This window comes from Dendropsophus ebraccatus, chromosome 7, assembly GCF_027789765.1.
Source record: "Dendropsophus ebraccatus isolate aDenEbr1 chromosome 7, aDenEbr1.pat, whole genome shotgun sequence".
Classification (NCBI taxonomy): domain Eukaryota; kingdom Metazoa; phylum Chordata; class Amphibia; order Anura; family Hylidae; genus Dendropsophus; species Dendropsophus ebraccatus.
Genome location: NC_091460.1, coordinates 147603923 through 147615846, shown reverse-complemented (window position 1 = coordinate 147615846; position 11924 = coordinate 147603923). Strand labels below are relative to the sequence as shown.

At 45.3% G+C, this 11924-nt stretch overlaps 1 protein-coding gene across 7 annotated transcripts in view; it reads left to right on the top strand.

Moving 5' to 3' along the window:
* The window catches only part of FBXW7 (F-box and WD repeat domain containing 7), a 173678-nt gene that overhangs the window by 141643 nt on the left and 20111 nt on the right, over nt 1-11924 (top strand). For 3 of the 7 annotated variants that reach the window (XM_069978686.1, XM_069978685.1, XM_069978691.1), the window contains 2 exons: nt 1840-1922; nt 5943-6084. In XM_069978686.1, coding sequence (XP_069834787.1) covers nt 1840-1922; nt 5943-6084 — 225 coding nt within the window. Of the gene's footprint in view, nt 1-64; nt 82-145; nt 383-1839; nt 1923-5942; nt 6085-11924 lie in introns of those variants that run through there. The other 4 variants (XM_069978688.1, XM_069978690.1, XM_069978689.1 and 1 more) reach the window with 4 other exon arrangements.

The window sequence follows — 11924 nt, the reverse complement described above, 5'->3', positions numbered from 1 at the left end:
GCGGCTGAGGTAACGGGCTGTGAGGGCGGGCGGGCAGCGGCTGAGGTAACGGGCTGTGAGGGCGGGCGGGCAGCGGCTGAGGTAACGGGCTGTGAGGGCGGGTGGGCGGGCAGCGGCTGAGGTAACGGGCTGTGCGGGCGGGCGGGCGGGCAGCGGCTGAGGTAACGGGCTGCAGGGAAGCTGATGGAGCTGTGAGCATCCTCCCCTCCTGCAGATGGCACAGACACTGGCATCACCTCCATCTGCCTCCCCCTCAGTGCCCACCACCCCCTGGATTAGATGAGCAGCCGCCTGGCACCAGATAACAATGCCCTCCGCCGCCTTACAGTACTGTAAACTTCCAGGATGGGAGCGATTCTCCAGCTATTTACCCACCAGCCTGGTAAGCCTCCTGCCAAGGTTATACCTACCCTCCCGCATGGTGTCATCCCTGTGTGTGCGGGTCTCCCCTTCTCTGTGGACCCCCGAGATGCTGCGTTCTGTATAGTGTGATCCCCCCTGTCTGTGTGTGTGTGTGATGGCGGGGTGACCCCCAGCCCTCCTCCCATGGTGTGATCCCCCGTCTGTGTGTGTGCGTCTCCCCTTGTGTGTGATGGCGGGGTGACCCCCGAGATGCTGCCTTCTGCATAGTGTGATCCCCCTGTCTGTGTATGTGTGTGATGGCGGGGTGACCCCCAGCCCTCCTTCCATGGTGTGATGGCGGGGTGACCCCCAGCCCTCCTTCCATGGTGTGATGGCGGGGTGACCCCCGAGATGCTGCCTTCTGCACGGGCAGCCCCCCTCCCATGGTGTAGGCTATCCCCACACTGTCCATATTATAGAGGACTAAGGGAAGTTCGAGTCCACAGGTTTATTCAGCCTCCCAGACAAGGTTATCCGGCAGCCGAGCATGGTGCTGAATATTAATCCTGCCCGACAGTGGCCGCGGATTCAGAACTTTCCAGGACGCTCTGCTTTATGGTGGTGGAAATGCACAGGAATCGCTGCCATGTTTACCTGTCCTGTGTCTTATAATAGAGCGATCAGCACCATGACCCACGTCTGGCCGTTGCCTTGCTTCTATGGCGATCACTGTGGATGCCTCCGGTGCAGGTGGACCATGTATATGCAATAGATCTGAGCCATGTTGTTGTTGTCATCCTGTAAGATCACTGCGTTCTAATGACTCTCAGCAGTAATTACATTGGGGACTGTGCTGTGTGCAGCCGGACGATCCCACCCGGTTACAGGAGCCAGATGTATGCCGCTCATTGCTAAATGAAAGCTGCAGCTTCGTCTTTGTAAACGGAGGCTTTTCAGCTGAGCGAGAGGAGCCCCATGTTGGCAGGGCACAGTCAGACATGAGTCCTCACAGCAGTCTCATTATGGCGGGTCACATTCATGTAAATGGCCGGCTGCCCACTATTGTGTTTTTTCTTGTAAACTCATTTGATATGTAAATCTGAAATGACTGAAAGTTCTTACGTTTCCTCCTGCTTCTTCTCTGTGAATAATGAGGCGCGTTTATGGGGCCGAGCAACACATGAAATGATTTCCTACATCTTATAGAAAAAGCAACAGGTTCTCTGATCATGGATGGATGATAGAGGGACTGGTATAGCCGCTTCCTATATAACCTTCCCAGAGCAGACAGATGGGGTTTGGGGAATAGAATTGTATTTCAGGACCGTCCCTCCTGTCCTTCCATCTTCTGTCCTTCTACTTTCTAGAGATGAATTTGTGTTTTGTTTTCCATTTAATTGTCTGACATCTCATTTGTTACATAAGACTTTGATACATTGTTTCCTGTGACACATTTTTTTTATACATCTTTTTTTTTTTCTCTCTTTTCAATTTCAGATGAAAAGAAAGTTGGACCATGGATCCGAGGTCCGTTCTTTTTCTTTGGGAAAGAAACCCTGCAAAGGCTCGGAGTACACAAGGTAATTAGATGCAATAATAGGCGCTTTGGTCCTGACTGGAGTGAACGTCCTGCCTCGCCAGCTGCTCAGCTGCTTCTTTAATTTGGACACCGCTTTGCTTTCATTACGGCTCCAGAGGGACGGCTCTGGTCGTGAATAACAGCAGATTAATTGGTGGCGCTGCTGAAAATCCAAGTTGGGGAGGTTGAAGCAAAGCCGTCCCCGTGGAGGGGGTAGCACAAACTACAGGCTTCTATTCACTACCGCTCCGGCTCTCCTGTTTGGAAATATTTTATGGGTTTTTTTTTTAACCACATTTGGCTTTTTGCTCCACGTTTTATGTACAGCCATCTGCCAGGGTGCCCTGCTCGGAGCAGATACAATAAAATACAGCGGTTTCCTCTTTTCTTTGCCCTGAATTGTGGTCACGTTGGTGCAGAATACAAAAATAGTGGTCATCTTTAGAGCATTGGTTCATTAATATCATGTTTGTTTCAGAGATTTGTGCAGTAAAAATACATCCAGTTCTTCTGAAGTGAGGAGGCAGCACCTCTTGTTGAGCTGACAGTATTTCTTGTTTCTTTTGGGGTCCCCCCGTACACACACACACACACACACACACACACTTTCCTACAATAATCTCTGTACCCCCACTCATATTTTAGTATTAAACTCCCGGCTCCTGTTGGGGGACCCTAGATTCTCCTAAGGTCCCCCCATGTTCTAACAGTTAGCTCTACAATCTTATTCATGAACCTGGGTTGGTCTGAAGTGACGTCCCTCTTGTCGACCTAACAATATTCATTACGCCAGTGTGTCACCCAATCTGTGGCTTTCCTACTGTTACAAAGGGTTTCTGAGCATGCTGGGAGTTGTAGTTTTGCCACAGATCGGGGATTGATACCTTAGATTTGTTAGAGGTTCGCCCATGTTCTTACAATGTGTCCCTGTTGAAGCCCTCTCTACTTCCTATCTGAACTCCACATAGTGTTGAGAGTCTGTATACCAGGGCAGTAAACCGGACATTATAACGTAGCTTTTACCATTTGCCCTGAACAAACCCAATGTCCTTTGAGATGTCGTCCATGAAGCTTTGTCATTGTCCTCTCAGGTTCTGTAAAGGTTTCCCATATGTCCCACAGAGGAGCCAGGCGGTACTTTGAAGCTTTCTCACAGTAAACCTTGGATTGAGCTGGGCCTGAGAGATCAGTGAATCTTTATCACTGTCCTGTTAGTAGATGTCAGGTTGTGTTCCTGTATGAGCTAAGAACGTGTCTGAGGTATCGGTGAGGCTTTCATCACAACAAATGTGCAGGTTTATATCTAAGACTGTGAAGCGGCATCCAGCGCTGTAGGGCGGAGGTTGGCTGTTCTTTGATGCATTTTGCCTCGCTGCCCTCCTCCTGTCGCTGGCACTTCACACAGTCACGGTTAATCGCTTCACTCTGTAATTTGCATGACCTCACAGTTCCCTACAGCGGCAGGTTCTAACACAGCCCCATACATGCCTCATTTAACCCTCAGAGTGCCATTGGAGTTATGTGAGCTCCGTCAGCCAGCGCTCTCAGCCCTTCTACAGAGTCTCTTCTTCCACCATCCCTCTCGGCCCTTCTAGAGTGTCTCTTCTTCCACCATCCCTCTCGGCCCTTCTAGAGTGTCTCTTCTTCCACCATCCCTCTCATCCCTTCTAGAGTGTCTCCTCTTCCACCATCCTTCTCATCCCTTCTAGAGTGTCTCCTCTTCCACCATCCCTCTCGGCCCTTCTAGAGTGTCTCTTCTTCCACCATCCCTCTCATCCCTTCTAGAGTGTCTCCTCTTCCACCATCCCTCTCATCCCTTCTAGAGTGTCTCCTCTTCCACCATCCCTCTCGGCCCTTCTAGAGTGTCTCTTCCACCATCCTTCTCATCCCTTCTAGAGTGTCTCTTCCACCATCCCTCTCGGCCCTTCTAGAGTGTCTCCTCTTCCACCATCCCTCTCATCCCTTCTAGAGTGTCTCTTCTTCCACCATCCCTCTCATCCCTTCTAGAGTGTCTCCTCTTCCACCATCCCTCTCGGCCCTTCTAGAGTGTCTCTTCCACCATCCTTCTCATCCCTTCTAGAGTGTCTCCTCTTCCACCATCCCTCTCGGCCCTTCTAGAGTGTCTCCTCTTCCACCATCCCTCTCGGCCCTTCTAGAGTGTCTCCTCTTCCACCATCCCTCTCGGCCCTTCTAGAGTGTCTCCTCTTCCACCATCCCTCTCATCCCTTCTAGAGTGTCTCTTCTTCCACCATCCCTCTCATCCCTTCTAGAGTGTCTCCTCTTCCACCATCCTTCTCATCCCTTCTAGAGTGTCTCCTCTTCCACCATCCCTCTCATCCCTTCTAGAGTGTCTCCTCTTCCACCATCCCTCTCATCCCTTCTAGAGTGTCTCCTCTTCCACCATCCCTCTCATCCCTTCTAGAGTGTCTCCTCTTCCACCATCCTTCTCATCCCTTCTAGAGTGTCTCCTCTTCCACCATCCTTCTCGGCCCTTCTAGAGTGTCTCCTCTTCCACCATTGCTCTGATTCCCATCACTTGAGGCTTTTTCTTAGCTTTTTCCTATTAGTTGTTCATGTGAAATGCTACTCGGTGCTGCAGCGTGCGGCCTTATTTATGAGCTTACAAGAATGTGACCACTTGATACCCCCAGAGGAGCAATCACTTTAGCATAATTCATTAAAGCGTTCACACTGCGATTAAAACCAGAAGCCTTTTATATGAATCTTAGTAGCCCCCAGAGTATTCGCCTGCTCGGAAAGGTGGCAAAACACAAAGCCATTATTGTAATAAAAGCTTTACGTCTGAACACTTCAGAGGGGATTCCCTGCCTATAAGAGCTTCCACTAGTGTTAATCACTGGAAAATGGACAGAGCACTGGGACTATAGAAGCTCCGAGATGTGGAAGGAGAGTCGTCATCTCTGGCCTCCTATAGAGAATCCTTGTGAATGTAAATGATAATGGCTGCGCCCATCATCCCTCTCTGAGGAGTCAATGATGGAAATAACCTGGAGAGTAGCTGTATCATTAACCCCTTTAGAGAGTGCCGCAGGTTAGACGGTAATCTGAAGGGCAGAGTGTTAGATTAGCGAGGGGCTGAGTACATGCCCACTGGGATTGTTGGCTATAAGTGTACGTGTCTGAGAAATTGATTACATGCTTGACTGGCGTGACGTCCTCGCCCAGTGCCCCCAACTCTGAGTGACAACCGGAACCGCGTCCATCAGATCAGCTCTTTACACTGTATATATGTGAAATTCCTAAAAACACATGAAAAGTACAAACCCTGTAAATTAGCGGTATTCAGAGAGCTAGATTTCTATGTTCACTATGTCAGTGACATTCTGTCTGATAAATAAAAGAATTGTGTTGTGCATCAGCAAGTAGTCACATGACACACAGTCTTATTTGGCTGGGTTCACACTACTTTTTTGAAATCTGTTTTTGCATGTGTGTGCATCCGTTTTTCCATTGAATTCCATTATAAAAAATAAGGATCAGTTTTCTATTTAACGGACACAAAAATGAGGTCAACTACATTTTTGTGTACGCTAAGAAAAACGGATCCGTTTTCATCCATGTTGTTTTTTTTTTTTTTTTTTAATAATTCAATTTAATGGAAAAACGGATCAAAACGAATGCACACACATGCATCCGCTTTTCCATCCATTTTTTTCAAAAAACGGATTGCAAAAACGTAGTGTGAACCCAGCCTTTCCTACGTTGGGGGGAATTTACATGTGGAAGATTTTTTTTTTGCATAAATTTTGGCAACTTTCCTATTTTTCTGAAATCTCCTCATTCAAATCAATTTAACAAAGTTTTAGTCATTTTAGTTGCAAGAATTTCTGCCACAAATCTTCTGTATGTGAGCTCAGCCGTAGAGAATATTATCATTATTACTACTATGAATCTTGTATATGGCGCCCACATATTCTGTAGGTTGTTATAGGGGGAGGAATACAAAGTGTTTTCTTGCCTTATACTTGACCCTGGTTCTCATGTAGCATTTCTCCTATAGTACAACAGGTCTTGTGCCATGTTCAGCAACACCCACCACATTTGGTGACCTACGGGCAGCAAATGGACAAGGTCAGCAACGACGACGGATCACATCCGTGCAGCCACCCTCAGGCCTTCAAGAATGGCTCAAAATGTTCCAGGTATCTAAATTTATTTCTCGTTTTATTCCATCTGACTTTATTGCCAACTTGCATCGCTGATTAGGTCATGGTGGTTTATCCTTCACAATTGTTGGGACTTATCCAACATTTCTATGAGTTGTCAAATTTTTCCAATGCAGTCACACAAGTTACCATCTGTAATTGAACGTAGCACATAAATGAGTTTAATTTTTAACCAGTTACACATGTTGAGTTTGCTCTCAGTGATTGACCTGCTTTGCCTTGTGTGTATATACCTCTAGGTGCCGGCATTTTGCTCTTGAATGGTGAGAAGTTACTTTTACAGCTATCTGACCTTCTAGAGCAGGGATGGGGAACCTTCGGCTTTCCAGGGATGATGGGAGTTGTAGTTTTGCTGGAGGGACGGAGGTTTCCCATCCCTGCTCTAGAGTTTTGTATCAGAATTCTGGGTTTGTAGAGTTTTTTTTTTTTTATTTCTAGCTCTTCTAGTTCTTTGGAACTTTAGTTTGTTTGCTGAGCCATTAAGTGGGTTAAATGGAGTCATTGTTCTGCAGCGAGTTCCCTTCATTTTCCGCCTCATTACTTGCTATGGCCAGAATCTGAGTCGGTCAGGCTGTACTCCTTTAGTAAACTGAATGAGGGCAAAGATCTCTGTTCTTTTGATGTACATTCAGAAGGTCACGGTGTTTCTCCAGTGTTTGTCATGGCAGAGACGCTTGTAGACCTGGTTCTGTGGTAACAGTGTGCTCCGTGTGTCCATTTGCTGTAAGAATGCAGAAATCTAACAACATGTGAGAGTCCCAGCTTGAAGCAGACTGTCCCTTTGGTCTGTAGACCTTGTGTCAGGGTTGGTAATCATGGGAATGAGCACTTGAGGCTATAAAACATTTGGTGAGCTGAACTACCAAATGGGGCCGTGTCACAACCTGTCGGAGGACATCAGTGCTGAACATCTACAGCTGGAAGGCAAAAGCAGAGAGAACTCCATAAAACACGTCATCCAGGAGGTTTCCAGTCAGGTTACAATTAAGGACGGATTCTTTTATCTATGATAATTGTTTCCCTCCTGGGAAAATAAGAACCTTTCATGACTGGAAAAGCAAATGGGAAGCTATGATGGAGATGAATGGTTTAGTAGTTTATCAAGCCCCAACATGTTATCTGTAAGGAGGGATGTGCAGGTAATTATCCAGGCATCTGGGCTACGTGCCAGGTGTTCCTCCATTCTGTCCTTAGAGAGTCTGAAGCCTCCGTCTCCTAGCACCCTTCACCAAAATACTACTGTTTTTATTTGCATGATTTGTCCTCCGCATGAAAGGGGCCTTGCTTATCTTTCTCTTCCACTCCCGCACCCTCCAGCTGTAATTGCTGGTTCCCATTCATTCAGGTCATTTGGTGGAGCTCTGGTATGCAAATGTCCATGAGAGCCGATAATCAGGCCCTGGGCTGGAGGATTACTGGGCCATTCAGCCTCCAAACTGGGACACTCTTCCCATGAAAAATACAGTAACCAAAAACACATCTTATTGTTCACTTAATTATTGAGCACAAAATGTCTCCACGCTGTCACGGCCTAACTAAAGGCGAGGAGCCTGACGGGCGTAACATCTTCTGACAAGGCAAAACGCCTGCAAATACCACTCAGTGGGATCCAAAGATTCTCTATGAGTTTGAGTCTTTAAATCCTGAGACTAGCTGGTGACACAGCAATGTTGTGCGGAGGTAGACCGACTCAGTTTATTATGTCTTCTGCTTTGTGGGACTTTTTACATATCGGTAGTAAACTAGTCAATGGTTTGGTTACGTTATACGTGGTAGCTTGCCTAATGTAATACATAATGTATAAAAGCCCACACAGCTGTATACTTAATACCTTTAGACCAGTCTTTGTAGGTTTTTGATGTACAAATTGACTAAAAAGCTTAGGTGAGAAGGTATTCCAGAGACAGAGCCCCGAAATGTGCCCTGACCTGGAACCTTACCCTGACTTCTTTCTTTTAGATTTGGGGGACAGCATCATTGAGCATATAACAAGGCTGCACCTACGGCAGATCATCATCTTCTCATTGCCTCGTGTTTAGGTTTCCTTCCCTTTCAGTCCATGTTTGCATAACAAATTGAAGCCCTTTGATGATCCGAGCTCCCTGGGAATGAAACCATCCAGCAGATGTGGAACATTGTCATTAGTAATCGTGGTGTGTCTATTAGCTGTTCTGTGCACAGAGACCAGAGTCCGCACTTACTGAGCTCTACTGTGTTCTGGAAATAGAAACCTGACTACAAGTGCTGGCACACAGTCCCCACATGTAGGATGGACACCCGAGTCTCCTCTGTAGCTAATACACAAATCACAGCTATGATAAAATAGAATATTCTAGCTTCATGATAACCGCCCCAAACACATGACATGAATAGGAAAATTATGGAGCCATCTTAAAGTCCCAGTTGTGGTTGCTGTTCCTCATCAGGCCTTTATGATGGTTTAGATTCTTTGTTCTTGATGAGTTCACAAATCACAAAACTTTTTACAAGCTCCAGTTCCGGGATGGAGCCTTATCATAGACAAGTGTTTGGTTTAGTATTAGCCATAAATTTTCTATTGTAATAAAGCAGACATGTCAGCAGGCAGAGTATGATGGGGCTGGTTACTGTGAGTCAGGAGATTTCACTCCAGTGCTGGGAGTTGAGATTTAGGAGCGTTATGCAACTAAGAAGATAAAGCTGGCAGGGTATTCCCTGGGCTGCGGAAACCCACCAACACTTGGCCCATATGCCTGCTTGTAAGCGCCCACCATGGGAACTATGGAACACCCCACTGACCCCATTAAAAAAAAGTTGATGGCTCCAGGTCTGAGTTTTCATACCTGTACCAATCGTGAGAACGAACCAGGAGAAGACCGTACTGAGCGCATCCTCTCCCGACTCTGTGACATGTGATTAGTTGGGCTCCTAATGTAAGTCTATGGAGCCTGACTCTCTTCACTCACACTGCACTTCTCCCCGCTCATTCTCACGGTCAGTTTGGGTCTGAGTGCTCACAACTGTTGACAAAAGTTTTTTATGCTGACAGGTACACTTTAAGTTTGGCTTTTTAGTGTCCCCTCCTGAATCTATGAGTGAGACATTGCTTCTGGGTCCTGGATGCCCCATGTCATCCACCATCTTTTTTTCAGGACCAGCGCTAGACAGTCAATACATTTTGCTTTGAATGCTCTGTTGAAATTGTTAACTAAGTTTTACAAGATGTAGAATGATGACTATAGTCTATATTCCATTGCCCATCAATAAAACTATGTCTATTCCTCATCGCAGATGTAACAGACTGATTTTTTACGATCCAATCATTACTGATGGGGGTCTGAATAGCCAGTGTAGTATGTGCTGTATTCTTCCACATGGTCCACACCCTGTAGTGACCAATGTTCATGCTACTGGATATTGGGTTGTATTTGAACATTGGTCACTACAGGGTGTGGACCATGTGGAAGAATACAGCACATACTACACTGGCTATTCAGACCCCCATAATTCCCATCAGTAATCGTTGGATCATAAAAAATCAGTCTGTTACTTCTGCGATGAGGAATAGACATAGTTTTATTGATGGGCAATGGAATATAGACTATAGTCATAGGTATACAGTCATATCTGTCATCCAGGCAGCTTGCACATTTTGTTTATGGACGGAATTAAAGGATATGACGTAATGAATCTCACTAGTTAAATTAGTTGCTTGCACACGGCTTATAACACAAGTTATATAGTATAGTATATGGGGGGGGGGGACATGGGAAGAGCCAAGTTTTCTGTTTTTCTCATAAAATCCATCCTGATTGAGTGTTCCACAATGAGCCAGTGGTTGGGGTGAATTTGCGCGTTGCTCACCATGAAGCCGCCTGTATGATCATAGTGACGCTATTGACAGGAGTGTTCTCCATGTTCACTCACACATTTAATAATCCCTGTAATTGCATTTACATTGGGCTTTAATGAGCCTGTTACACGGACGGATGATTCCGTTCCTCTATTGTCCTTTATGTTTCGGTGGCTGAGATGAGGAAACACCCGGTTTCCTGTTGGGGACGTGTGGCTAGTGTTTTGGGCTAGCTGACGCCTGGTGGTGGCCGCTCTGGCTGATAAGTTGCGTTTTCATTAAAAAGCTTTAAATGGTTTTCATTTCCTAAGCCGCTCTTATTACAAAACTAATAAAAAAAGCTTCCTAGAAGCTCCGATTTATTTTTCGCTTTATTGTTTTGGCTTTATGAAGAAATACTTCTGGGACCCTGTGACAATAAGTGGTCTCTGGGGCAATCGATTATTATTCGGTGTTATAGATGGCGCCGGCTGTGAGGGGTAAAATGCAGGAAATCGGAATCATTCAGCTTTTCTATATCTGCTCTAATAAATCTCTTTACAAACACCTCAGTGGTGTTGGCTTTATGCTGTATACTTATTGTATATGTGTGTATATGTATTGTATATGTGTATATATTAATTGGCTTTATGATGTTTATCTGTGTATATGTATTGGCTTTATGCTGTATATGTGTGTGTGTGTATGTGATGGTTTTATGCTGTATATGTATTGTATATGTGTGTATATATTAATTGGCTTTATGATGTTTATCTGTGTATATGTATTGGCTTTATGCTGTATATGTATTGTATATGTGCGTATGTATTGGCTTTATGCTGTATATGTATTGTATATGTGTGTATATGTATTGGCTTTATGCTGTATATGTATTGTATATGTGTGTATATGTATTGGCTTTATGCTGTATATGTGATTGCTTTATGCTGTATATGTATTGTATATGTGCGTATGTATTGGCTTTATGCTGTGTATGAATGTCATTTTAGTAGTACATGTATCAGGCAGATTCTGGAAGATTTAGTTGATTTGATATTTCAGCCTTGATCGTTTTAGCTCTAATTTTCCTAATATTAGTAATTCATTTTCTGAAGTGGACTTGTCAACAGGTTTTTGGTGTATGAACTATATTACTCAGTATAAGCTGCTTAGCAGATCGGGTGGCATGTTGTATGGACTAGCGCTAGATCATGTATGTGGCCCTTACATCCCCTATAACACGGGAAGCTATGCATCATGTACTGTATGTGGCCCTTACATCCCCTATAACACGGGAAGCTATGCATCATGTACTGTATGTGGCCCTTACATCCCCTATAACACGGGGAGCTTTGCGTCATGTATGTGGCCCTTAGTAGGCGAGTTGTTTCAAGCAGAAAACTATTCTCTTCAGTTCCTCGCCTATTCCCCAGTGTGAACATACCCTAACAGTCCCCCTAGGCCATGGCTGTATAGTTCTGACCTGTAGTCCATGCATACCATTGTTTGGATAATTGACGCTTCCAATACAGAGAGATCACACGTCTATTGATATGCAAATTTTGCCCATGGAGTGTGGGCAGCAAACTCCTCCCATCCACTCATTAGCCACGCCTCCTTGGCTACCTACAACCTCAACCTTCATGGGGTGAACCTTGCTGCCTATTATTATCTCCACACTGGTGGGGTCAGAGAATAGAGGGATGCACAGATTCCGGGTCGGAGAATATACAGCCATGGCTTTATTTTCTCTATAATCTCTTCTCTATTCTATATTCTCTATATGGCTTTAGTGTGTGCACCAGGAACCTGCCTCCAGGACCGCTCTACTATAATAATAAACTTGCAGCGTCTTCCTGGTGTAATGGATAAGATTACTGTGTCCTTATTCTTTATTTTTCCACCACACGCAGACAAAAAAAAGTGTCCACCTATTGCCCCCATTAGCTGGGTAATCCAATGTTCTGTATACAGCCCAAACCATTACAGAGGATTCTCCACATTT